Source organism: Diachasma alloeum, unplaced genomic scaffold, assembly GCF_001412515.2.
Source record: "Diachasma alloeum isolate Michigan unplaced genomic scaffold, Dall2.0 Dall_scaffold_00327, whole genome shotgun sequence".
In the NCBI taxonomy this organism is placed as follows: domain Eukaryota; kingdom Metazoa; phylum Arthropoda; class Insecta; order Hymenoptera; family Braconidae; genus Diachasma; species Diachasma alloeum.
Genome location: NW_021680466.1, coordinates 48,120 through 75,282, shown reverse-complemented (window position 1 = coordinate 75,282; position 27,163 = coordinate 48,120). Strand labels below are relative to the sequence as shown.

Below are 27,163 nucleotides of genomic sequence, written 5' to 3'. Positions count from 1 at the left end.
TTTTTTTCTTAAAAAAAAATTGTTTTTGTTTCAAAGTTGTTGTTTTTTTTTAGTTTATTATCATCTTTCAATCCCAACTAATTAAGGATTTCCAAATATTTTTTTTGACTATTTTTCTCCAGTGAAATGCTTTTCTACTTTTGTAGTCGAACATCAGAGCCTTCACTTGAGCCCCATTTGACCCTAAGTTTCCGGACATTTTACAATGATTTTATTATTTATACTTTGCAGGTCTGGATTTGAGTCTCGATATTGAACCGTTTGAAAACATTTTAAAAATCTGAAAAAAATTACAATGTTTACTTTTGGAGAAAAAAATTGCAATTTTTGAAAATGAACATTTACTATAAATAATTTTTAAACAATCAATTTTCCTCTATCAAATCATTTATTCGGAGTCGTAACAAATTTATTCATATTCACAATCTTGCCAGAAATCGCTTTAATGCAAAAAAAATAAGGTTTCCGAAAGTTTAAACAATTTCAATGATTTATTTATAAACAACGAAAGTTTTAAAAAATAATAAATCTGTACAAAGTGTAATTTGAATGACCCAGAATATTCATGATTTTTTTTTACTTTCGCCGGCAATTTAATTGACAAATTTGATAATTGAAACTGGTTACATCTATAGTGTGGTCTGTACCAAGCTGTAAAAGATACTTGGCTATCCTTAATCAAATTAATTTTTAATAGAAGGAACATCAGAATAATCTGTACTACAGAATCTACAGTTGTCTGAAGACAATGATTTGCAATCGTTTCAGTTAATATTTTTTTTCTCGTTTATTGTTAGAATGCAGCTCTTGGTGGAGAGATTCGAGCAAGTGAAGGCTGACCATGACTTCATGCCGATGGCGACGACTTCTGAACGTGAGTAAATTGACTAATTAATTAATATGCACTCGAGCATTGAAAAATACGAGAATAGACAGTTGAGAAGCCAAAAACATTAGATTTTCATTTTATTTACCGACTGTCGGCGTTTGGCAAAGTTTTTCAACAGTTCAGATGTGCTGTCACCTATTTTTACAGGATCCTCATCCTTCACCATTCCTGGCGTCCACAACATTTACGTGAAATGAAAGAAAAAAAAGAGAGAAAAATATTTTTTTTCTTTACCGAAAATTGACTCTGCTCCAGTGATTTGATTGAATAACTAATTGAACATGAACATGACAGAGTAGAAATAAAAAAACAATATTTCCATGTGATTTTTCTCACCCATACTGTGCAGGCAGCTGAAGGAAATCGGATATAATAAACTTGAAAAACATTATGAGATTACGCCCCCGGCTCGCTCCAGTCGCCAACCCCCATATGACGTCCATGATCCTTATTCTAACCCTTGTGACCCTTCATTTCTGAACCTTATTTTTAGTCTTAATTTCGGGCGTCAAATTCTCATCACCAGAAGTCGATCTGGATTTTTATAATACAGAGAGAAACTAGTTGTGTGGTGTAGAATAAGAGAAAATTAAACACCAAGATTTTCGAGACTTCCTGCAATTAAAAAAAACAACTTAATGTTTTGGACTTTTCCCGAACCATCAATCTCAATTTCTTTGCAAAACCCTAAAAATTTCTTGACTTCTTGGGTGTTATAGGAAAGTCGAAAACATTGAGGGATTTTTTTTTAATTGCAGGAATCCTCAAAAATCTTGGTGTTCAATTTTCTCTTATTCTACCCGGGCGAAGGCGGGCCACATAGTCAATCATAATTTGAAATTAAATTGCTTGATCGAAATGAAAAAATTTTTTTTAGAAAACCCGAGAATTTCATGGAAAATTGGAGAATTCCCTCAAATTTTCTAGAAAATCCAAAAATTTTCTCTAATTCTAAAAAAAATCGAGCGAATTCTCAGGTTTTCTAAAAAAATCCAAGAGTTTTTTCGAATATCCTGTGGAATCAACGAATTTTTTCGAATTTTGTATAAAACTGAAAATTTTCTCGAATTCGGAAATTCGGAGTATTTCTTCGAATCGTTTAGAAAACCCGAGAATATTATGAAACTTTGTAGAAATCTCAAAAATATTCTCGACGCCTCGAGAATATTCCAGAATTTTCCAGAATTTTCTAGAAGTGTCTACGGTGCATACTAAACTATTCACCGTAGCGCAATACCCTTATAGCTTAAAGCCGATTGGGGACCCTAAACTATGTAATAGTAAAAATACCAGTGAATTGCGGCCAAAGAATGGGCAACAGATTTATTACATTAATGAGCATACATAATTGAACGGCTGAAATACTGTAATGGAATCCAGAACGGGTGTATATTAATGCTCCTGAAGTTGAATTGTAACTTCATATGTTCAGTGCCAATTTTATTTTTTGTCCAGAGTGTTTCGTTTTGTTACACCACCCTCATTTTATTTTCTTTTTCCATTCGATATACATGCTCTACCTCCTCTGGTCAAATTTCGGATCATCGTATCAGGTATCGCCACTGAATATTCATGGAATCGATAAAAATGAAAAATCCATGATTTATGGATTATAAATTTTTCAGGAAGAGAACAAAATGAATGATAGAGAGTTATAACTGGTGGTATTTTCAGTCAGGGAAATTTCCGATTATATAAACAGCAAGAAAATTACATTTCTTTTTCTATTCAAATATAAATCCTTGAGTTGGTATCCAAGTATCTTTCAGAACCATTTTCAATCATTAATTAGTCAATTAGATTGCGTGAAAAAAATTTGAAAAAAAAAATCATGAATATTCAGCGTCATTCAGGTAACATTTTGCACAGAATTATATTTTTTAAACATTTTTTGTTTATAAATAAATAATTGAAAATGTTTAAACTTTCGAAAACCTAATTTTTTTAGGTATGAAATGAATTTTTGGTAAAATTCTGAAGATGAATAACTTTTTTACAAATCCCAACAAATGATTTTTATGGTGCAAAAATTGATTGTTTATAAATTATTTATCGGAAATGCTCGTAATTAAAAAAAAATGCAATTTTTAAGTTATTTTATCAATCTTCATCCGAAAGTAAACTTTCTCATTTTTTTCAGACTTAAAAAATGCTTTTTAACGGTTCAATATCGAATAAAATCATTGTAAAATGTCTAGAATTCTAGAAACTTTTGTCAAATGGGACTCAAATGAAAGCTCTGATGTTTGCCTACGAAAGTAGAAAAGTATTTCGCTGGAGAAAAAATAGCCAAAGTACTTGGATACCCTTAATTTCCATAATATACTTTCAAAACATCACAATTTTCATCCAATCTCCATTTACTTTCGACTCATCATTTTCCATCCAGTTGCCGGCTAATTCTTGAATGAAATAAATCGATAAAAAATTATGATAAATTCTTTAAAAGTTCACTGGTTAAGTAAACACATTGACTCATCTGAAAAACATGAAAAGATGTCTCTTGTATCAGAAGTTTTATCCTTGAGAAACCTGTTTCATAATAATCGCTAAACATTCCATAACGATCGAATATTATTTCCATGGTGGGTAATAAACTTATTTCCTATTAATATCCATCGCATAATCCGTCTTTGAATTACTGAAGAATACTCGAAAACGCGTCACAATCATGTATTAAAAATTACACACATTATAAATCATTGGAACTACGAATTGTAAGTAAATTCTCAAAGGGACAATCGTCAAGATTGATTCTTGTAACAAATAACACTGTCACGTATAATTGATATATTTTGAAAAACCAATTAGTGTATCATCTTCACCTCATTGGTCTTCAGTTACGCCATCAAAAATAGAACTAACAGCTCATGTCCATATGCAAATAGTTAACTGAAGGCCCTCGGCCGACGGCCTATTGGAAATAATTTTTTTGTGGATTTTTCTTGCAATAAATTTCGTTAGAAATTAAAATTAAATTATTTTGAAAACGTCCATTGTAGGGGTGAGTGGGGCAAAAGGGAACAATCGAAAAACGACTGTTTGACGCAATTCAAGCAAAACAATTATTTCTTTATCAAATATTTTTTTTATTTTTGGGAACACTAATGAGAATAATAATTTTCCATTCAGTAGAATGGAAAATTATTGTGAGGTTTTGATGGGAGAAGGATTTGTCAATGGAAAATCTAAAGTCCCGAGCAAGGCCCCGGGGCGAGACCCAGAGCGGCAAAAAGGAAAATGTGATGCTGAATTTCAATCGAATGAAGAAAGAAAAGTGGAGTCAGCATAATCTTAAAAATTGAATTATAATCCATTGAATTATAAGGCTTATATAGTATATTTCGATACCAGTGAGACGGAATTTTCACTAGTGTCGAACTAGTATATTTCGATACGAGTGCGGAAAAGTGTTTTCGCCTTTGGCTCGTGCTATAAACCTCCCACGAGCCAAAAAAAACTTTTTCATCACGCTGTGTGTAAAGTGACATTTTACGCACGCTCCGCGTGCGCAAAATCCCACTTCCCACACGTTGTGATGAAAAATAGGGTTCGATACTCGCGGGAAAATTGTTTTTAGATTCGTGGGATTATATCACTCGCCTTCGGCTCGTGCTATAAACCTCCCACGAGCCAAAAAAAAAACTTTCCCGCAATCGTATCGAAATATACTATTTCCATGAGTGTTGGAACGATATTTTTTATCACGATGTGTGGAAAAGGGACAATTGCCACCAGCCAAAAAACCATTTTCCCATGAGGATGGCACGATATTTTTTATCGCAATGTGTGGAAAGTTACTTTTTCGCACAGCGTGATGAAATAGTATATTTCGCGTCGAGTGCCACTGGGGTTGTACGAGTGTGAGCACGAAGCCGAGCCGAAGGCGAGGCGTGCCAATTACACGGTTCGAAAACCCCTGTGGCACTAGACGCGAACGCTATTTTTCCGTAGTGATTTTTACTTTTGCCAGTTCGGGGAAGGGTCAATATCAATCCCTGGACTGGGAAAAGTGAAGGTCAGTACGGAAAAATATTTTTTGACAGTGATGTTACGTTCAGCGAAACTTTTCATTTACTTTTCGTTTACCTTTCGTTTACGAGTAAACGAAAAGCCACTTTTCAGCACGAGGTGAACGTAGCAGCAGTGTCAAAATAGTATATTTCGTAACGAGTGCAAAAAACTCGCCTTCGGCTCGTGATATAAACCTCCCACTCGCCAAAAAACATTTTTTCACGAGTTACGAACAATATTTTTCATCACAATGTGGCGGAAATTGGACTTTTAGGCACGCGGAGCGTGCCGAAAAGTTCACTTTTCGTCAAGGCGTAATGAAAAAATTATTGTTCTCATCAGTACTTCCAATAATAAACAAGTGAATAAATAAAAGTTCGTAAAAAAATTGTTTTGCTTGAATTGCGTCAAATAGTCGTTTTTCGGCTGTTGAAAAATACCGCAAACAATGAGAAAAGCCATTATTAAACAAAAAACACCGGTTGAACGTGCAACGTGATGATGATCTATTATCGATTACGTCACAAGTGGGCTTGGTTGAGGAGCGTCATAACTCAGTTGATTTAACCAACCTTATTCTTAAATGTCAAAGCAACCGTGAAAAGCAGACTTGTCATGGATAATCAGCACGAAAGTTTTGTCGTCTTCTAACATCTCCATTTCAAAGAACGTTCTTTATACGTAATACAAAAGGAACATTTATTGTTTTCAGTTTTTTTAGCCTTGGAATTTGTTTAGAATGAATAAATCTGTTTGATTATTGCAACAAAATATTTTTTTGAATAATAACATACATTTTGCAATTTGTGAACGAGCGAGAGTGATAATTTCTGCCTTACATTACACATCACTTCGATACTGAATCCCCAAGATATTGTCATGAAAATTCCGAATGAGTCAACATCGAGTTGTAAATACCTCTAGGAATCTCTCGCGTGTACTTCTGTGCCTCCTCAACACACGCCTTTCACTTTTCGCACATGTGCACTCGTACAATAAATTCAAGAAAGAAAATTCATAGGCTAATGAGAGCTATCAAGTTGTTGAAAGCACTTTCATGTTTTTTTAAACTTTATGTACATATTTACTTTCATTCTTTATGACCAATGATATTGGGTCCTTCTAAAAAAATTGAAATTTTGCATTTCGATAAATGAAGTCGATCTATTATTCCTTTAGTTCACACAAATTGGTGTTTGAAAAAACCGGAGAATCACAATCGATTTTATTGGTCAATTTTTTCATTTCTAAATTCAAAGACCTGAATTTTTTGAGAAAAAAAATTTCAATTTCTGGTGAATTAAAAAGTTTATTCCCATTTACGTAAGACCACCGTAAATTTTCATCTTTTGTTTGCCTCTTTATCTCTCCTTATGTAATTTTCCTTATGTACATTGTCAATTGCTGCGACACGCGAGTAGGTGAAGGTACTGATTAACAGATGATTAAACTCGTGGAATTCGGCACAAATTTTTCTTCATCACAATGAAAAACTAGGAAAAAAGTGTCTACACTTGTCATGATGTCATTTTTCGGTTCTTCGATTCTTCATTATTGAGCGCACTGTTTATGTAAGAATACATAAAAGATTCCAAGGGAATTCCAAGAATCTTCACCTTGAAAATTATTGTTGCAGAATTATTCCGCTATTTAGAAATTTTTCGAATGCAATTTTTCCTTTCAAGTAAACAATAATACAATTAACAATAAAATTACTTTTTTTTTCAATGAATCTGATGATTTGCCAAATCAAACAGTCAAGTAATAGAGGAAGGTCAGATTATAAAATTACTTTTTAAAAATTTAAATTAATTATAAAATTACTCTTTTTTTAAAAAGAATCTCATGATTTGCCAAATCGAACAGTCAAGCCATATAATAGAAGAAGGTCGGACCCTTCTCTTCCTTTTTCTCTCTCTCTCCCTCAATTCTCTCCCCCTCCCCCACTAGCCTATCTCTTCCCCACCCCACCTTTATCTAGACAACTAAAACGCTATGGATGGAAACTTTACTCACGAACAATTTCGCGTCGATGTAGTTTACCAACAGACGTATTACATCGTTTATTGTTATCGTCTTCAACCAAATAATAAAGTACAGTTTATTTGTTTGGGATAATTAAGAAATATGGAGTTGAATTATATAAGAATATTGTCATCCAAATTGATTAGGAGAAATATTTTTTGAAAATTTCTCAAGTGTTATGTAGATTGTAAAGATTTTGAGGTGTCTTTCAAGCTATAGCTCACATTTTTCAATATCTTCAATCGTCCATTGTTCAAAAAATTTCTGAAAATTGCTGAATTTGTTGAAACTCCAAGGTGCTATTAAAATGAAAAATATACAGATAATTTATTGAGGCAAAAAAAAGTAGCGGCGATTTTTCAACCGTTAATTAAACAACTGTTTCGAATCTGTGAACTCTATCATTAGTTGAGATTGCCAGTGAGTTTGGGAAGTGTCTAGTGAATAAATAACAAAAAAAATGTTGAGATGATAGAAAACAATGTTGAATTACTTCCATCGCGTTCAGGAGAGGGTGAATAAATTTCCCGCTAGCTGACAACAGTGAGACAAGCCACCGCGTGTATTTTACACTTTTTCAAGCATTATTTTCTCCTCCAGGCATTGAACGGGTATTAATCAGTTTCAGGTGATTGACGATAAAATATTTGATTATTTTCGTCAACAATTTCACAAAATATAAAAATCCCTCGTCATCAAAAGAAACTTGATCCGAATCTAGTGGCTAAAATAGTTGACGGATCTTATAAACTCGTAAAAATGTTTTTCATACACACGAAACTATCGTAAATTCGCAGTTTTACTGTGAGTAAATAAGTGATGTTGAGCAATAAAAACCGAAAGAAAGAGAAATGTATGGAACTACCAGTGTTGTGGTGCCACAGCATCAGCCAGTGAGTCTTCACCGGCATAAATGTGCACATCGTGGCCTGATTAGGTATCCGAGTGTCGATAAAAAAATCTGGGACCCCAGTAGCACTTGGATACTTCAATGGGACAATATTGTCAAACATCCTGGGGCTAGGGCACGTGGATGTCATTGCGATATTCATAAGCCCCCCTGGTTGTACTCTGACTTAGGTATCACTAAAATTAGAATTCATTATTTACTGCAAATTAAAATTTGATATGTTGACTACTACATTGGGTTCCGTAGCTTAAGATCCGCGGACAAAATAACCGACGACAATTTATCCGTTGACAAATTTCTCACCGACTATTTCCCCCCCATTCAGTATTCCCGAGGTACAAAATAACCACCGTCAAATTTCCCGAAAATTTCAATTGAATTTCATCCTTTTCTGAAGTAATGTCAAGTGCCAAAAAGAAAAAAGTAACTCAGAATTCATACATAACATTTAATTCGTAATTTTCAATGCGATAACTCACATTTTACATACAATTACAATGCTTCCGCCACTCCAGCAAACAAATTCTTCTCAATTCATAGATAAAGCTGGAACTAGCGAAAGATTCGACAGCAGAAGACTAAAATTATCATTCATTATTTACTGTAAATTAAAATTTGATGTGTTGACTGACTACTACATTGGGTTCTGTAACTTATCATCCGCGGACAAAATAACCGACGACAATTTATCCGTTGACAAATTTCTCACCGACTATTTCCCCCCCATTCAGTATTCCCGAGGTACAAAATAACCACCGTCAAATTTCCCGAAAATTTCAATTGAATTTCATCCTTTTCTGAAGTAATGTCAAGTGCCAAAAAGAAAAAAGTAACTCAGAATTCATACATAACATTTAATTCGTAATTTTCAATGCGATAACTCACATTTTACATACAATTACAATGCTTCCGCCACTCCAGCAAACAAATTCTTCTCAATTCATAGATAAAGCTGGAACTAGCGAAAGATTCGACAGCAGAAGACTAAAATTATCATTCATTATTTACTGTAAATTAAAATTTGATGTGTTGACTGACTACTACATTGGGTTCTGTAACTTATCATCCGCGGACAAAATAACCGACGACAATTTATCCGTTGACAAATTTCTCACCGACTATTTCCCCCCCATTCAGTATTCCCGAGGTACAAAATAACCACCGTCAAATTTCCCGAAAATTTCAATTGAATTTCATCCTTTTCTGAAGTAATGTCAAGTGCCAAAAAGAAAAAAGTAACTCAGAATTCATACATAACATTTAATTCGTAATTTTCAATGCGATAACTCACATTTTACATACAATTACAATGCTTCCGCCACTCCAGCAAACAAATTCTTCTCAATTCATAGATAAAGCTGGAACTAGCGAAAGATTCGACAGCAGAAGACTAAAATTATCATTCATCATTTACTGTAAATTAAAATTTGATGTGTTGACTACTACATTGGGTTCCGTAACTTATGATCCGCGGACAAAATAACCGACGACAATTTATTCAATTCCATTCAATTTAGTAATTTACTGACATTGAATTTGTTTTACAGTTGGGAGAGAACATGACGAACCTGATAGAGCTGTGAGTAGAAAAAAATGGATCTATTATTTTTTTTAATAAGTTGTCAATACTCGTTCTTCTTCTATAGGTTAAATCAGCACCAGTTAAACGAGTGAAAAGTGTCCTTCAAAAGAAGAGTCAATTTGGACCCGCTTCGAAACTACTACCATCAGTGGGTGAGTTGAAAATAAAAGACTTGATTCGAATAGGAGTCAAACAAGTGGGAAATTGCTTTTGCATTGCACATAGCATAACTATTTGCGCTAATAAATTAGCCATATGCTTCCGAATGGTTATTCTGCACATTATTTTCTTCTGTCATGTATAATTCATTGTTTATCTCATTTTGTTAAATTGAACAAGATTTTTTTTCAACTAATTTTGTCAGATTTTCAAGTTAGTTGAATGTTATCATCATCATCATTATTTTTATTATTCGTTTCTTCTATACAACCAATTGTCTTTTATACAGTTCTATCTATCTCTCCCCTCAGCCCTTCGATAAAATGTCAATAGAAAAATGTTATTTATACATACTTGAATTAATTTGAAACATCACATTTGAAAAAACCATCAGAAAGCTCAATTTCAGAGAAATTCATGAAAAATTCGAAATTTTCAACAATCATCATAAAACTTAAATCAACAAATATAGCCATCAATCATCTTTCAACTTCGACTTAATGTCATTATAACAAACATCTTAAGCTATGATTAAATTCATTTGACGCATGATATTCAAAGATATCCCCGGAATTCTGATTTTCAAAAAATACAAAAATTTTTCAAATTTTTAAATAAATCAAAATAATGATTATTGCTATCGCCTTCATCTTCGAACTCGGTCAAAGGGACATCCAAACAAGTTTTTTAAGCCATCATTCAATCAATTCAGAACATTTTTTTAGTTACCTTGGGACAACCGATTTTCGAAAAAAATTGAAAATCAAAAAACTAATTGATGAATTAAATTTCCATTAATGGCGATTGACAGCGCTCTACAATACCTGTATTTGAACAAAATTTGCATCTTACTGGGTCGATATAACATAAAAAATCCAAAACTTAAATTTGAACGATTACAAAGCTTCCATTCGGACGCAATAGTGTAGAATTCACTGAACTGATTGATTTTTTCATTTCTCAAGGGGGAGCCGGTGCAATTGATGAAGAAACCTTTCTCACAGCGTTTGAGGATGTTCCAAGTGTCCATTTATTCTCCCCACGTGATCTCGAGGATCAAATCAAGGTGATTCGAGAGATCATTGGCGATGACAAGAAAGACTGGAACCAAAGAATTGATAGTGTAAGCAAAATAATCATCTCAATGACATTGATTTTTTGTACGTTTAAAGTGCCGAGAGAAACTCTCTTTGCAAAACCATTTCAAATGTGATTAAATGTGATAACAGTGATTAATAGAAAAATTGAAAAAATTGACAAGATTTTTACAATTATTTTTAGTTGAAAAAATTGCGTGGCATCATTTTGGCCGGTGGTGCGAATAACGAAAATTTCATGGATTTACTCAAGAGTTTGCAGAATAGTTACGAGGGTGCAATTACAGACTTACGATCCCAGGTTGTTAAGGAGGCTTGCATAACACTTGCTTTCCTGAGTCGACACCTCAAGAACAAATTCGCAGTTTTTATAGAGGGCTTACTAGGACCTCTTATGAATCTCATACAAAATAGTGCTAAGGTTAGTAGATTTTAAATATTAAACAACAGCATTAAACGTAGTTTACGGCCCGGGGGTACCATCTTTCGAACGTTATCTCCATGTTTTTTTTCATCTTACGTCATCTGAAATTGTCAATTAAGTCCTACATCATGCAGAAGTTTTGAAAAATTATGAATGAATACTCAAAAAAGTAGAAAAAATTCTTAATTTTTTCAAAGAGGATTTTTAATTTATATTTAGAATAAGTTGAATAACAAGAAATTGAAAAATGTATCTGATTTACGGTGACAAATGGCGGCCTGTCACCCAATATCATGCAGGGGGAAGACTGATTTCGTAAATCTTTTCTGACATTGCACAGAGACATTTATTACGGAAAAGGCTCTTTGAAAAAAGTTGTAATATTTTGGAGAATTTTTTAATCACACTTTTATCACATCAAAATGCCAGATGACTACATACCACTGTTGTGAAAATTGAGATACCTAGCTGTCACTTTCCATGAGGAGTTAATGTTTTGTTATCCACGATGGAGAATGACAGCTAATAGATAATCTACCACAGCAAATCAGATATTTGTAATTTCCACTTTTTTCAACTCATTCTGAATCTCAATTAAAACCGCTCTTTGAAAAAATTCTAAATTTTTTCTATTTTTTGTAATCATTCTATGATAACTTTTGGGAATTTCTACATGATGTACCACTCAATTGACAATTTTGGATTACGAAAGATAGAAAAAATCCAGATAATATTCGAAAGATGGTACACCCGGGCCTTAAATGGCAAAAGAAAAATTGATAATTATTAAATGCACAAATTTTCAGATTATGGCAACATCGGGAGCTGTAGCTCTTAGGTTTATCCTACAGAACACTCACAGTAGTCGCTTCATTCCCATTATTTCCGCCTCATTATCTAGTAAGAGTAGAGACATCAGAAGAGCAGCTTGTGAATATGTTGCACTGATGCTGCAAGGGTGGCCAACGACACTCCTTCAGAAGCAGATAAAAACATTGCAGGAGACGATTGGCAAGGGTGTAGCCGATTCCGATGCAGAGGCCAGGGTATTTGCAAGGAAGTATGTTTTTTTTTTGTTCATGATTTCTCAATTACAATTAGTTTTGCTTAGAAATATAAGAAATGTAAATAATGCAAAGTGTGACCAAAGAGAAATGTACAAGGAGAAAAGGCTAGTGGAGATGTGAAATCAAGAAAAAGTATCCTTTGTAACATCAAGAGAAATAAATTCTATTCTATTATTTTTTGCTTCCGAATGGAAGCATTGTAATCGGCCAATTTTGACATTCTCTAATTTTGATTAGAAATTATGTAGAATGGCCTGAAACGTAAAAATACGAAGTTCGATGATCACGTCTGTATGTGAGCATGCCCACCGCGTAATTCCAAAAAATCTGAAATTTTGTCAAATTATAGGTCTTAATGAGGACTAACTCTGTGCAACATTTCAGCCCGATCGACATAATAGTTTTTGAGAAAAAGCCATTCGTTTTGAAATCGTTTTCCGCAAATATCTTCAAAACTAGTGAAACGATTTCGATTTTTTTGTTTTCCAAATATTCGTTTCGATGCCTCCTACCTAAATCAATCAAAAGTTTACGAGATATAACCATTTTTCTTTTTTGTCATAGAATAAAACTCTGTAATCACTCTGCCTTGTGCCAAAATCGAGAAATCAACCTGTTTTTTATTTTTTATTTATATATTTTCACGAGATGAATCTGCAATTAATGTTTTTCATTGTTTGTTTGATTCAGAGCTTATTGGGCATTTAGAGACCACTTCCCTGATCAAGCAGAGGCCCTTTTGAACACTATGGACAGCAATTGCAAACGTACATTATTATCACAGAGCAATAGTGGCAGCATAAACAGTCTGAATGCAGTTACTCGAACCTCCTCAATTCCGCCAAGACCTACCAGACCCGCCATGAGTGCAGCAGGTAATCATCAACTAAACATCACATTCTTAACCTTAATAATAACCCACTATTTTTCCTGAAGACGAAATAATATTAATTGAATGAATTTGAATAATTTGGATAAATGTGTTGCTCAAATGCTCTCATTTTTTTCCTTTTCTTCATGCTGGCTCATGACAATCCAATCCTGGACATTACCATTATAATGAATTTATCTGCTTGATAAAAAAAAAATAATAATGAAAAAAATAAATGTTGATTAAAAATCATTGAAAAATACGAGAAGGCAGCACGGAAAATCTTCATCAGACTCAGAGTCCGCCACACGGGCCACTGAAAAGGACACCATCATTGCCACGTTCTTATCGTCAGTCTGGAATTCCAGTACTCCAAAGACCAACTGACAATTACTGTAATTCTTTTCATAATTATCATTTGGTTATTATCATTAATAATTTTGGTCAACATATTAACATCATCACAACGTTGTATATTGATATGCACTCTTTATTGTTTAAGGGATGAAAGGATTTAACTGTTTGTTTTAATCATTCTTATTTAATTTTATCATTTATAATAAGTGATTCGACAGATTTTATTGTTCCTACATGTTTTTTAATGTAATTATTTCTTGAGTTATATTTTCCAAATTACGGGAATTCCGGGATAGACGTGTAACAAGTAGAATAAACCTTCGAACAAACGCCATTTTTCAATGAGCCATTGAAATTTAATTTTTTTTTTTCCATTGTTTCAAGGTCGCGTGTCGCCGGGACCTCGTTCTAACAGTGCTATTGACCTGAATGCTGCAAGGAGAGCTCAAGCAAGAGCTCTGTATGGTAATCTCAACCGCAGTAAAATTACTTCCCGTGAGTAATTTTTCAATAATTTTACTGCTGCATTAAATGATAAAAAAATTATGTACAAAATTAAATACTGTATATTGAACAATTCCAATTGTTCACGTGGAATAGATAACGACCATCAGAATAGACAAGGTACCAATTCATCTATTGTGCCTTCATCAATGTTTCATTTTATTTTCGTCGTCAATTATTATTTAGAGTATTCCAGTGATTTTAGTGAATCAATTAATTCCAACATTTTCTGATAAAGTCTAATTAACATAAAAAGATCACTGAAATATTTTATTTACGGGGTAAATGTTGAAGTTGAGTTATTGATTTATTTTATGATTTTTAGCTCGATCAGTCCGACCATTGGACTCAGCAGTTACTGCAAGTCCTGAGAGAAATGCTAGGACGAAAACTAGAGTCTCAGGCGTTTCTCAGTCTCAACGTAAGGAAAAATACTGTTTTCTTTTTCTTCCAGAGTTAAGGCCCGGTTGGATTATCTTTCAAATGTGATCTAGATCCTCTTTTGAGAATGTTTTTATCTGGAAATTTTCATTCGGTTTTGCATGACGCAGGAAACTGCAAAAAATATAATTGTATGCTCAAACAAAAGTAAAAAAAAAAGAGAAAATTTTGAATGAGCCCTTTTCATTGTTTTAAGTATTTTTAAAAATTTTTTGATTACACTTTCACTGCGGAACAATGACTGTTCGCCGCGTAAAACTGTTGTAAACATTGAGGTGCAAATCAGCCGTCACTTTCATGGAAATTACTACTTCATTATCAACTGTCACTTCTATTTAATTCTCCATAAAAGTGACAGCTGATTCGCACCTCATGTTTCATAACAGTTTTACGCCGTGAATGATCATTATTTCGTAGTGAAAGTGTAAATGTTTTAAAAAATTTTTTAACAACATTTAGAAAATTTTGAAAGAGTTTTTTCTGGATCAGTTGTCTATGTGCAGTCTACTAAAGCATTTAAGAGTTTATAAATAATAGGAGAGAAGGGGGCAAAATAAAACAGTCGAAAATACGACTGTTTGACGCAATTCAAGCAAAAAAAAATTTTTTTTTCAACTGTATTTTTTTAAAATTATTTTTTGTCTATTAACTTTTTTTATTATTGGGAGTACTGATTAGAATAATAATTTTCCATTCAGTAGCGTGGAAAATTATTAACATGTTTTGACGGGAGAAGATTTTGTCAATGGATCAATTGAAAAGAAAATGAAACAACAAAATCCAAAGTCCAGAGGAAGGGCCCAGGGGGAAACCTAGATTGGGAAGAGGAAAATGTGATACTGAATTTCAATCGAATGAAAAAAAGGGTAATCTGCCTAATCAAATCAATTGAACCCAATAATAAAAAAAGTTAATAAACAAAAGTTGACAAAAAATTTTTTTTTTGATTGAATTGCGTCAAATAGTCGTTTTACATCTGTTTCATTTTGCCCCATGTTTCATTTTATCCCACCCTCCCCTACATTTCTAATTTTCTCATTATTTGCATTATTCCTCAATAAAAACTGAAAACGCTCTTTCAAAATTTTTCATTTTTTTAAACTTTTTTTAAGCATACATCTGGATTTTTGCGGTTCTCTGCATCATGCAAAACCGAATGGGAATTTCCAGATGAAAAATCGCCAAAAAACAATGCAGATAACATTAGAAAGATGGTCCAACGAGGCCTTAATTTGGATATTTTCGTTCATCATTATTAAAGTTGATAATTCTTTTGATTTTTTAATTATTCCAGCAAGTAGTAGGTCATGTTCGCCATCATCAAGGCTCAGTTATGCAACATATAACCGGGATGGGGATTCATTAGTTCCGAGGCCGCGAAGATTATCAGGCCAAGGAATGAGAAGTTCGGAGAATAGTCGTGACCCTAGTCCCCAGAGATTTGGAACTTTAGGAACAAAATTAAGGTAGAAACACAATTGCACTATTTGTACCACTAAATGTACCACTAATTGTGCTACTTCCAGGAATAGAAATATGTACGCATCTCCAAGGGCCCCAGTAATGGCCGAGAAGATGTTGCAACGTTCAAGAGAGGCAGAATCAGCTCTGGCTGATGCCCTTTCCTTCGATACCAATGATCATCATCACTCGCGGTCTCAACGAAAAGGGGATCACAGTGATGAGAGTGAAACTAGCAGTATATGCTCGGAAAGGAGCATGGACAATTTCCGGAGACCTAGTGACGTAAGTAAGAATAATGAAAAACTTTCACCTCAACGGATTATTTGATATCAATTGATTTTTATTTTTCATAATTCCATAATTGTCATAATTTCATAAGACACAAGACATTGTGCAATTAAAAATTACCCTAGATGCATGTCACTAATGTGTGTTATGTTTATTTGAATTTTTTTATGTTGCTCGGGAATTTATTTCTCAAAATGATTTTTCGTTGGATTGCTTTTTGCCTGGGATAAATACACCTACACATCATCATTGTCATCACTCTGGGAATTACAATAATTTAGTCGTACTCGTGGAGCGGTTCACAGCAGAGACTCTACCGTGATCTGTGGGAGCCTTCAGTTCCAAAGGTTTGTCATTTGAACATTTTCTTTTGTTTATTTCCTTTTCTCTAATAAAAAAAAACAGCCCGTTCGCAAGGATTATATTGAGTGTAGCGCTCTGTGTAGCGTCTCTATTTGATTCAATTATCAATTAATTCTGAGTTAACTATCAGTTATTTTTAGTCAATCATCAAGTTTAATATCGAGAGAATCTCTACTCCAGTGAAAGACTATTATCAAATCGACATTGAGACATTCACTAATTCGTGTATCCCTGAAATCAAGACGCGTGGCTTGCGCCACAAATAAAGTACATCACCAGTGTTTTTGTAATCCACGTGTCTTTAAGGATGTTCGACACCCTTTTAGCCAAAATTGACGTTGTTTTCATTTTTCTGGCAAATTATCGATGGGAGTGACGTGAAAAAATATAACGATTTTGTGGTTTGTCATTCTTTAATGGCTCACGAAGTTGCGTAGTGGTGCGATAATTTTCATGCGTTTTTTCTACAGTTTTGTGATTCTTTTTAAAAGTTTAGAGAAAACGCAGGAAAATGTTCCCACCACCTTAAAATTTCGTCAGTCATTAAATAATGACAAAACGCAAAAATATTATATTTTTTCACGTCAATTCCATCATAAGTTTGCCAGAAAAATTAAAAAAACGTGAATTTTGGCAAAAAGGGTGTAGAACATCCTTAATTTCACCCTTTCCATATCACATGTCCCTAATCCGCCGTAACTGTAGCCTCAATCTCTAACACGCTCTTTGAAAATGTTCAGTTTTTTTCAACTTTGTTAAATTGTACAATCATAATTTTTAGGGATTCCTGCGTGATGTAAAATCGACTGAAAATTGTGATATATTTTACATTATGAAGGTGGAAAAACAATCGCGATAACGTTTGAAAGATAATCCCCCCGGGCCTTAAAAAAAGAGAATCCATTCGGAGGCAAATTGCTAGTACATTAGCAACAATTACCATATTCATTTTAAAAAAATGCCATTGTCAACTTGTTTAACGAATTATCCCAATTTTCCTCTCTAGGACATCAAAGAAATAATCGAATACTGCAACCGAAAACACTGGGGCGAGCGTAAGGAGGGCCTGATCGATCTCCAGCAGTTTTTAGCCAATGGCAACACTCTATCAGCCACAGAGTTGCGTAAAATCACCGACATATTCACGAAAATGTTTATGGATTCGCATACAAAGGTCTTCAGTTTATTCCTGGACACGTTGAATGAATTAATCGTAACACATCACGAGGATCTGGGTGATTGGCTCTACGTCCTCTGCACGAAATTGCTTAACAAATTGGGAACCGATTTATTAGCATCGATACAGACGAAAATCAACAGAACGCTCGACGTCATCAGAGACTACTTTCCAGGGGAGCAGCTTCTGCCTTGCATAATGCGTTTCCTGACCGATCCAACGCAGAAGCCCAACTCACGCGTCAAAATCTCGACTCTCAGTTTTCTCAGTCATGCGGCCGACTCTTCAGAGCCATCAGCCCTCAACTCCTCATGCAAATCCGCCCTTGTTCGCCTCCTTGACTGGACCAACGACGTTAAATCCCAAGAGGTTCGTCGTCACGCCCAGGAGTCTGTAATCGCCCTGTACAACCTCAATCCACCTCAATTCCCTATGATACTCAATGAACTCCCTCAACTCTACCAGGACATTGCAATGCCCATTATACAAACCCACCTTCGACGCTCATCCCATTCCGCCTCAGCTTCAGCCTCAGCCTCGGCTTCTGCCTCCGCCTCCACCTCAACACCCGCCTCACCAAATACTCATCTTCCCTCGAAGCATTATTACACACCCCCCTCACCCATGAAAACTCCTCATCGACCCTTGGAGAGTGCTAATTGTCTTGATAATTCTCACGACGACGAGAGCAGTCTGAATGCCGAGGAATTCTACAAATCATTGAGAAAAACAACAGCTGAAATTCAAAATTTTAGTTTTGAGAGGATGGAAGGACCTGCCACATCCAAGGACTCTGGAATATCGAACATGGCCGATGTCGAGGAGAGAATTGAATGTTTGACAATGTCGAATTCAGGAAGATCTTCTTCAGTGTCGTCACCAACCCAGAGGATGAGATCAGTCAATTCTACAATGGTAAATGGTAATGGCAGTGGGAGTGACACAATTGCTGGTGATTTGATCCTTCCTAACAGAAGAAATAATGGAATAATGGATGGTGGACATGGTGATGGCGGTGGTAGTGGGAGTAATTGTGGCCCAAGAGGTCCTGATTTTTTCAACAAGAGTTTGAGACTCCTTCAGAGTGATGTAGAGCCCGCTGAGAAAGCCAGTGTACTCCAGGAATTTCAGAGTTATGTCCGAGGGGATGGGGCGCAATTTATAAAATTGCAGTTCAAGAAATTTCTCAAGACAATGTTAGATCTGTTGGCGACTAATAATAAACCACTGGAGATCGAGGTGTTGAAGACTCTCGTGGAAATGCTGAGGTGTAAGGAGTTGTTGGACAATTTTCAGCCTTATGTGGAGCTGCTAGTGATCAAGGTACTGGATGAGCACAAGCCAGATGCTTACGATCCGAATTCTGGCAGTCCCCGGAGAGGAGGACATGGATCAACTGTTGGCTCAACCAAGCCTCTCCAGCTGTTGAAGGCTGCTGAGGACTGTGCAGCAGTGATAGCTACTGTACTACCTCCGTCTCATATTATTCATTTGGCTCTACCGACCATTCAGACAGAACCATTTCCAAGAAATGTTGCTGCCATTAAAATGATACAAAATCTCGTGGAGCATGGAGGGAAAACCGCTATTGAGGGACAACTAGATGGCATTATGAATACATTGATGCTGGTAATAATTGCATATCATTACTTTATTTTTTATTTATTCATTCATGTAAGATAATAGGGGAACCGTCTAATTAGGGAACACTCCAGGCTTTTCAGAGGTTCAGACAATGGTTTGAAAATGAACTATTGTTTTGAAAAAATATAAAAAAATACTGGTCCATTCCAAATTCTGTAGGTTTCAGAAAAGAAAAACACATTATGTAATGAAAAATAATCGGGAATATGGAATATCGTGCGCCCAATTACGGATCATTAGAACTTTGTGAGATGGGAAAGATTAGGAACTCGAAGTAAGAAGAATATTTTGTAGAAAAATGTCAACAAGTTCAGATTATATTTGAAAATTGGAATTGTCATACTAATTTTATTATGCAAAAAAACTCTTACGAATGAACAAACGTCAAAATGAGCAATGTCGATCACATGAAGACATAACTCGACTTTCTTCGTATATGAATTTGTCAAAGCCATTTTATAAGGAATAGAAGCATAAATGTCATGATATTTTCAACTTATCAATTATTTATACACTTTTGACTGAACCACTCTGCCACGTGCCAAACAAAAACATCAGTATTCCGTCGATTGGAAATGCCATGAAAGCCCAACCCAAATCTCGGAACACCCATATATTTGTAGAAATAAGAACTTTCGGATAAAATTAATGCAAAAATATGAAAAAGTGAAGCTTTTAGGGTCAATATTAGTCGGGGCTTACGACATTTGATGATTACTAACCCAAGTAACTTCGTTCGGTCAAATTAGCGGTCACACTGTCACATTTAACTACTCGCCTGTCGCTAAATGGCTGGAAATGACAGCTGGGGGGTTTATGTCCATTATATTGTCATGTCGTGGATGGAAATATCGAATATTCAAGTGTTTCGTTAATTTTCTGCAATTGGACTGTTCACCCTGTTTGACATTGTACCTCGTTAACATCATATAATTTTTTTAGGCTTACGACAACAACGAAAGTGTAGTACGCAAAGCTGCTGTCTTTTGCATGGTAGCAATTCATGCAGCAATAGGCGAGGAGGCCTTTGAGCCGTACAAAAAAAATCTCTACGGTGGCAAATTGAAACTTTTGAATATTTACATTCAAAAGGCCCAGGAAGCGTCCAGCAGTCAATCGTCAAGTCCACGCAGTAATCACAGTAGGAATTAACTAAGAACAAGCGCCGCGACTCTACGTGTTGCAATATTAAGACGTTTCTCGCGTATGCAACAGAGACATCAATTATTACTGCTAAAATTCAACTGGTAAATACGAGAACCACAAAACGATTGATGTTTCAATGAAAAAACAAAGATCAACAGGCAGTTATTGATTAGAAAGCCGCTTTTTGCGCCCAAAAAAATGTATACATAATACAATAATAACAACAGCAGAACGTGAGAGAGAGAAAGCGAGGGAAATAATTAAGAAAAATGTAAATAAAGAAGAAAAAACATGTTTTTAATTGAGTCATGGCGCATTTCCCGGTGAATTTGCGTCCTATTAATTTATTATCAGTCTATTAACGATCAAAATGCTTTTCATTTTCAATACCAATAAATCATTAACAATTTCGTTGTCAATCCTATCATCTTAAATTCACCAAGGAAATGATAACACTACTGTTCGATATCGGATTATTTTGATAATGAGGGCACTCTCCCCTGGGGTAAATGCCAAGTGATCATCTTCGTTGGATAATTTGCCAGTCATTAATGTCCCTTGGCCTTTTCTATTGAAATCATTCATTTTCAAAATAATGACGGTTTACCACTTTTCAATACACAAATTCACAATATCTGTGCCATTTTTTCTGTTCTGATTTTTTTTTCTTCAGTATTACTGTTGATATATATATATATATAAAAAACATGAATATTTTTTTTTGTTTTTCTTCATTTATTATCATGATTGTCGAATGTTTTTCGTGAGATGATAAATGAAGTGAAAAAAATACAGCGAGAAATTGAGATAAATGAGAGAAGTGTGTAAATGGTATTAATGCAAGAGAAAAACCTATGTATATTGATATTATATGACAAAATGAAGAAACATGGTTAATTAAAAACTATTAGTTTTTCTCTTTTCGTCTTATTTATGGTTGAGAATCAATTTATAGTATCAATGGATATGTAACAAACCTTGTCAGCGTAATTGAGGAAATATCAAGGTATTTTTCTTCGATGTAAAGCAAAGTGAGGACGTAGTAATTAGACGAGAGTAATGATGAATGAAAGAATTTACTTCGAAACTACCATTTAAATAATTTTTTATTTCACTATTTCCACTTTTAGCCCTTGAAAAACATGGAGTAATATTCTATACATCATTATTATATTACTACTTGTATCGTTGATTTCCAATTTGAGATAATGAATGATAATAAAGATATTACTAAGGATACAATATATTTATTCGATGTAATTTCAGGAATTTTCAACAAAAACATTCGAGAGAAATTTATTGAAATTGGGGAAAAAAATGGAAAGGCTATCGATATTTTAATCCACTTTACTTGAGACCATTTGGCCATCAACTAAAAACAAAAAAAATTATGTCGACCCAGTGTGATCCAAAAAGCCCGAAATAGTATATTTCGATACGAGTGAGCCTTCACGCTTCGCACTCGTGAAAATTATCGTCTCACATGTGTCGAACAATATTTTTTGACAGTGGTGTTACGTTCAGCGAGTGGCCAAACTGTGCCTTTTTCGTTTACAAGTAAACAAAAACATTTTTTGTTTACTTTACGGCACGAGGCACTGAGAGAAAAACAAACACGTCAAATAAGCCTTATTTGGGCCAACAAAATCGCTAGTTGAAAATTGCCAAAAAAGAGTTCGTTTCGTTCGAATTTGAAAGTCTCAAACGTGAATACTTGTTCTGCTTTCGACAACAACGAAATGTTTGGCTCAAGAGGCGGATAATTCACACCAGACGGTGCCCTTTCGGGATGAAAATATCTCATATAGAGGAAAATTTATCAACAAATATTTTATCCCTCAGTTAGAAGATTACTATCATATCATTATTATTTCATTTAAGGGTTCATTTCTTGTTTGTGATTATGAGACAGCGAAACGAAAAATTACTATCCCTTGTTCCGCATAAAACAAAAATTTTTCGGGCACAAAATAGGTACGGGAGTATCGAATAACGAAGGAGCAGTGCTAGAAATGACATTTCTTGCGTGTACAGAGCATGCAATTTTTTTTCAACTACTAAATCTATTTTTGCGTTTCACTCTCTGCATGTTTGACATGAAAAAATCCTTTTTTTGATAATTTTCAAAAAACTATTTTCTTGACACAATTAAGACTTGTTTGAAAACTTTGTCGTTTTTCTCTCAGTGTAGTGCCAAAAATATTTATGTTTCCTAAAAGAATTTTCGATCAGCCAAATAATCGTCAATCTTGCGAACTCAATTATTGATTGATAAAATAATTCGCAATCGGTATATTTAATTGATGATTAATTTAATAATAATTAAAAAATTTGTGAACAATATTAACAATTGACTTATTCAAAATTTAACTTTAATTAAAATTTATGATTATGCCGATGTCTCAACAGAGACGTTGAGACGTCTCTGAGAGATGAATCATTACTTCAGAGTTATGAGTATGAAAGAAAAAAAGTAACTAAATTCATTGAAATGATTTAGTCAATAATGTCAAAAGAAATATTTGAGTTTATTTGTTCTTCATTTATAATTGAAGTTAATGATACCTGTTTTTCCATGGTTTTACGTGATTCATTGATGGAAGGATTCGACAACGTCGTACAAGAAGTCACGTATGTACTTATTCCATTGCATTCTGCACATCTGTTTTGCTCGCAGTGGTTTCTCAAAGTGAATCTTTTTCAGTCAAATCCCTGGAGGAGAAAATCGAGGTTTCACTATTTTACATGTTGCTTCTTTATTTTTTTGTTATTTAAGGCCCGAGTGGATTATCTTTTGAACGTGATCTTGATTGTTTTTTTTATTTTGATAATCTGAAATGATCTCCAGTTGTTATTGAGTTTTACACAGCCCTGGACTCTTCAAAGATTATGATTGCACAATCAAAAAAACGTTGAAAAACAGCTGAACATTTTTAAAGAGCGTTTTTTAATAATATTGGCAAATAAACCCAATAGGGAGGAAATTGCAAATTAATAATTTGATGTATCTAATGGCTGTTAGATCGTCATTTGTCACAATGGGGGAGGTTGAGGTAAAATGGACACTTTTGACTTTTTTAAAAATATTAGTGACGGGTTGAAATGTTAATGAAATTTAATGTTTTTTCTTTTCAATATAAAGAACAATTCTTTCCCTTTGTGATGAGCCTAAACTGAGCTTTATTGATACATTTGTTTCTGAGTTATGAATAATTTGAGAAAAGTCCAAAGTGTCCATTTTACCCGACCCTTCCCTAGTCAATGGGTGTCAGATCGTTAGTTGCCATGATAAATTATCCATTCACTATTTCCTCTCTATCGAGCTCATTTCTTAATCTTTATTAAAAAGGCTCTTCGAAAATGTTCAGTTTTTTTCTACTTTTTTTGATTGTACAATCATATTTTTTAGGGACTCCTGCGTGATGTAAAATCCAATAGAAATTGTGATATATTTTACATTATGAAGATGGAAAAACAATCGAGATAACTTTCGAAAGATAATCCACCCGGGCCTCAACTTGAATTTAATTAATTATGAATTCTCACCTTTTTGTGAACTGAGTGCTGAGGGAACACTTAAGAGGGTTGATTATACCGTATTTTATTCCTTAAACTTCCATTCCTGACGACACATTGGACATAAACTGCTGGTTTGCTGAGAATGAAGCCACTTCATAATGCAATGAATGTGGAAACAGTGGGAACATTGTCCCCACACTGCGGATACATTTTAATTGCAGATTAATTGATATTGGAATTCTCTTCATGTCGAATATTTTTGATGCAGAGAGAGATTGAGTGCTACACTGAGAGGAAAACGACAGAGTTCTCAAACAAGTCTTACTTGTGCCAAAAAATAGTTTTTTCAAAATTATCAAAAAAGGATTTTTTATACCAAACATGCAAAGAGTGCGCCGTGATGGAATTTTTTTGTCGCAAAAATAGATTTTGTAGTTTCAAAAAAATTGTATTCACTACGCAAACAAAAAATCATTTCTAGCACTACTTCTTCATTATTCGATACTCCCGTGCGTATTTTGCTCCCGGGAAATATTCGTTTTATGTGAAACAAGTAATAGTAGTTTTTCTTTTCGCCAGTTCAATAATCACAGACAATAAATGAATCCTTAAATTAAATAATAATTATGTGATAGCAATCTTGTAACTTAGAGACGAAATGTTTCTTGATAAATTTTCCTCTATATGAGATATTTTCATCTTGAAAAGGCACCGTCTCGTGTGAATTATCCGCCTCTTGAACCGAATACTTCGTTGTTATCGAAAGCAGAGCAATTATTCATGTTCGAGACTTTCAAATTCGAATCAAACAATTCAGTAGCGAAGTAGTAAAACGGTTTAAGTCGACTTATCTCCCAGTTGAGTTTTTGCGGAATATTTCGGACTCTAAGGGAAATATCGAAATTTTCGTAATAACATTTGTTGTAGCTCTCCATCGGCTCTACAAATAAGGTGATAACAAAAATTTCGCTATCTCCCTCAGATTCCGAGATATTCATTGAAAACTGGTCAATAGTTAAAATTGACTTGTACCGTTTTACCACTTCGCTATTGAATTTATTTCTTCACAATATTCAATATTCAATATTCACACTCATGGGTCTGATCAATCTAGTTCGAAAGTGAAGACTTTTATGTCGTTGTAAATTAAATTTTCATTGTCAATTATTGTTTATTAATTTACATATTTATGATTAAAGATTAGAAAGATTTACTATTTATGATTAATATGCTTAGAGAGTTGAAACATAACGTTAGTTGATACGATTTACGATGAGACGTAGATTTATTTATTTTCAATTGCAATGACTAGATGCCCTGATGAATCAAACCCAGAGTTAACCCAAAGTTAACTCTGGGTTTGATTTATCAGGGTAGTTTATATTATGGCAAAATGATCCATTCTCACTTGAGAAATGGATTGATTATTTGATTTTTCACATACCTAAGGGGCAATCATCACCGGGAGTTTTGCAGTCTGGACAACTCGCATCAAATGGCATTCGACAAATTCCACAATTGTCGTCGTTAGCTATCCATCTCCAAGTGGCAACACCTGTCCAGCCTTTAAAGAAGAAATTCATTGTGAAAATTTAATCGTAATGTGGAATATCAAAATTGCAAGAATAATTTGTCTTGAAAATCACATTTTCTTGGTTAGGGAGATCATGTTATGGTGAATTACATGGAACTGTATGAAACTTACTTACTTTTCACTGTCACCTTCATGTTACCGGTAATTCTGAATGAGAAATGTATGAAGAGACAATGTTGAATAATTTATTGTTGATGAATCAAGTTATTCTGTGTGACAATTAGTTCCGGTGAAAATGTCGCCAGGTGTAACATTACTATGCTGTTGTTGTTGTTATTCCTTACTGGTTATATATGTCCCTTTTTATTTATAACCAATTTTTATTTATTACACCAATTCTTCTCCGATGTTTGTGTAAGGAGGTTATATTTTGGTTATATCCTCTCGAGAGAGGAGGCACCATATAATTTCCGGTTTCTGACCATAGGTTTGTTTACTCATATCCGGTGAATCCAAAGGTTTAAGATCCGATCAATTCGCCCCTCATGTATAGATATTCCAAATTATTATTTTTTTCCTCATTGAAGTAGTTTTGAAGAAAATTGCGAGCTAATAAAAAACATTTGCTAGTTAGTAATTTTAAAATAAATTTTTGAAAAATCACCCCTGAAAAAAAAGGCGTTATCCCCCCCTATTTCATTATTTCCNCATTATTTCCTAAAAATTTTATCACCAATCGGTAGCAAATTGTTTGAAGATTTTTGCGAGTTAAGAAAAAATTGTCAATGCACTCCTATTATTGTGTAAATTAACAATTCCAATTTCAACTGAAAACCAGAGTTGATGACCAGAGGTTGTAGCAGAGATGTCAAACAAAATATGAATGTTTTTTTTGGTTCAAATGAAAGAGCGGCTCGAAAAATGGCGTGCAGAAGTCTTTAAAGATGACAAATGTCTCTAAAGATGATGTCTGTTTTCAATTGAAAAGCGCAATTGTGACAACATTGTCCAGTGGGGTCTAGGAGTCTCCCCTGGTTCAAAACCATCTTTAGAGGCCCTAGCACGCCATTTCTCGATCCGCTCTTTCATTTGAGCCCAAAAAAACATTCATATCTTGTCTGACATCGCTGCTACAAACTCGGGTCTACAACTCGGGCCTTCAATTAAAAGCCCGAGTTGAAAACCCGAGTTTGTAGCAAAGCTGTCAGACAAGATATGAATGTTTTTTTTGGCTCAAATGAAAGAGCGGCTCGAAAAATGGCGTGCAGAAGTCTTTAAAGATGACAAATGTCTCTAAAGATGATGTCTGTTTTCAATTGAAAAGCGCAATTGTGACAACATTGTCCAGTGGGGTCTAGGAGTCTCCCCTGGTTCAAAACCATCTTTAGAGGCCCTAGCACGCCATTTCTCGACCCGCTCTTTCATTTGAGCCCAAAAAAACATTCATATCTTGTCTGACATCGCTGCTACAAACTCGGGTCTACAACTCGGGCCTTCAATTGAAAGCCCGAGTTGAAGGCCCGAGTTTGTAGCAAAGATGTCAGACAAGATATGGATGTTTTTTTGGGCTGAGATGAAAGAGCGGGTCGAGAAATGGCGTACTAGGGCCTCTAAACAAGACAAATGTCTCTAAAGATGATGTCTGTTTTCAATTGAGAAGCAAAGTTGTGGCATCATTGTCTAGGAGA

At 34.5% G+C, this 27,163-nt stretch overlaps 2 protein-coding genes across 8 annotated transcripts in view; one reads left to right on the top strand and one right to left on the bottom strand.

Annotated features, from left to right (window-relative positions):
• Window positions 1–21,664, top strand: part of LOC107040359 (CLIP-associating protein 1-A) — a 29,464-nt gene extending 7,800 nt beyond the window's left edge. The window contains exons 6-21 of one of the 7 annotated variants that reach the window (XM_015260419.1): window positions 798–874; window positions 9,386–9,417; window positions 9,485–9,572; window positions 10,545–10,702; window positions 10,861–11,097; window positions 11,907–12,160; window positions 12,858–13,042; window positions 13,308–13,433; window positions 13,780–13,890; window positions 13,996–14,019; window positions 14,225–14,320; window positions 15,635–15,806; window positions 15,867–16,086; window positions 16,374–16,439; window positions 17,462–19,261; window positions 20,219–21,664. In XM_015260419.1, the coding sequence (XP_015115905.1) occupies window positions 798–874; window positions 9,386–9,417; window positions 9,485–9,572; window positions 10,545–10,702; window positions 10,861–11,097; window positions 11,907–12,160; window positions 12,858–13,042; window positions 13,308–13,433; window positions 13,780–13,890; window positions 13,996–14,019; window positions 14,225–14,320; window positions 15,635–15,806; window positions 15,867–16,086; window positions 16,374–16,439; window positions 17,462–19,261; window positions 20,219–20,428 (3,856 nt within the window). In that variant the 3' untranslated portion in view covers window positions 20,429–21,664. Of the gene's footprint in view, window positions 1–797; window positions 875–7,571; window positions 8,009–9,385; window positions 9,418–9,484; window positions 9,573–10,544; window positions 10,703–10,860; window positions 11,098–11,906; window positions 12,161–12,857; window positions 13,043–13,307; window positions 13,434–13,779; window positions 13,891–13,995; window positions 14,020–14,224; window positions 14,321–15,634; window positions 15,807–15,866; window positions 16,087–16,373; window positions 16,440–17,461; window positions 19,262–20,218 lie in introns of those variants that run through there. The other 6 variants (XM_015260425.1, XM_015260423.1, XM_015260421.1 and 3 more) reach the window with 6 other exon arrangements.
• A 1,265-nt stretch (window positions 21,665–22,929) lies between these two features.
• LOC107040361 (anaphase-promoting complex subunit 11) lies at window positions 22,930–25,923 on the bottom strand. Its single transcript, XM_015260426.1, has 4 exons — window positions 25,651–25,923; window positions 25,386–25,505; window positions 23,969–24,139; window positions 22,930–23,134 (listed from the first exon to the last, which is right to left on the bottom strand). The coding sequence occupies exons 1-3, from the start codon at window positions 25,667–25,669 to the stop codon at window positions 24,024–24,026; spliced, it is 255 nt and encodes an 84-aa protein (XP_015115912.1). The 5' UTR covers window positions 25,670–25,923; the 3' UTR covers window positions 22,930–23,134; window positions 23,969–24,023.
• Between the last annotated feature and the right edge of the window lie 1,240 nt (window positions 25,924–27,163).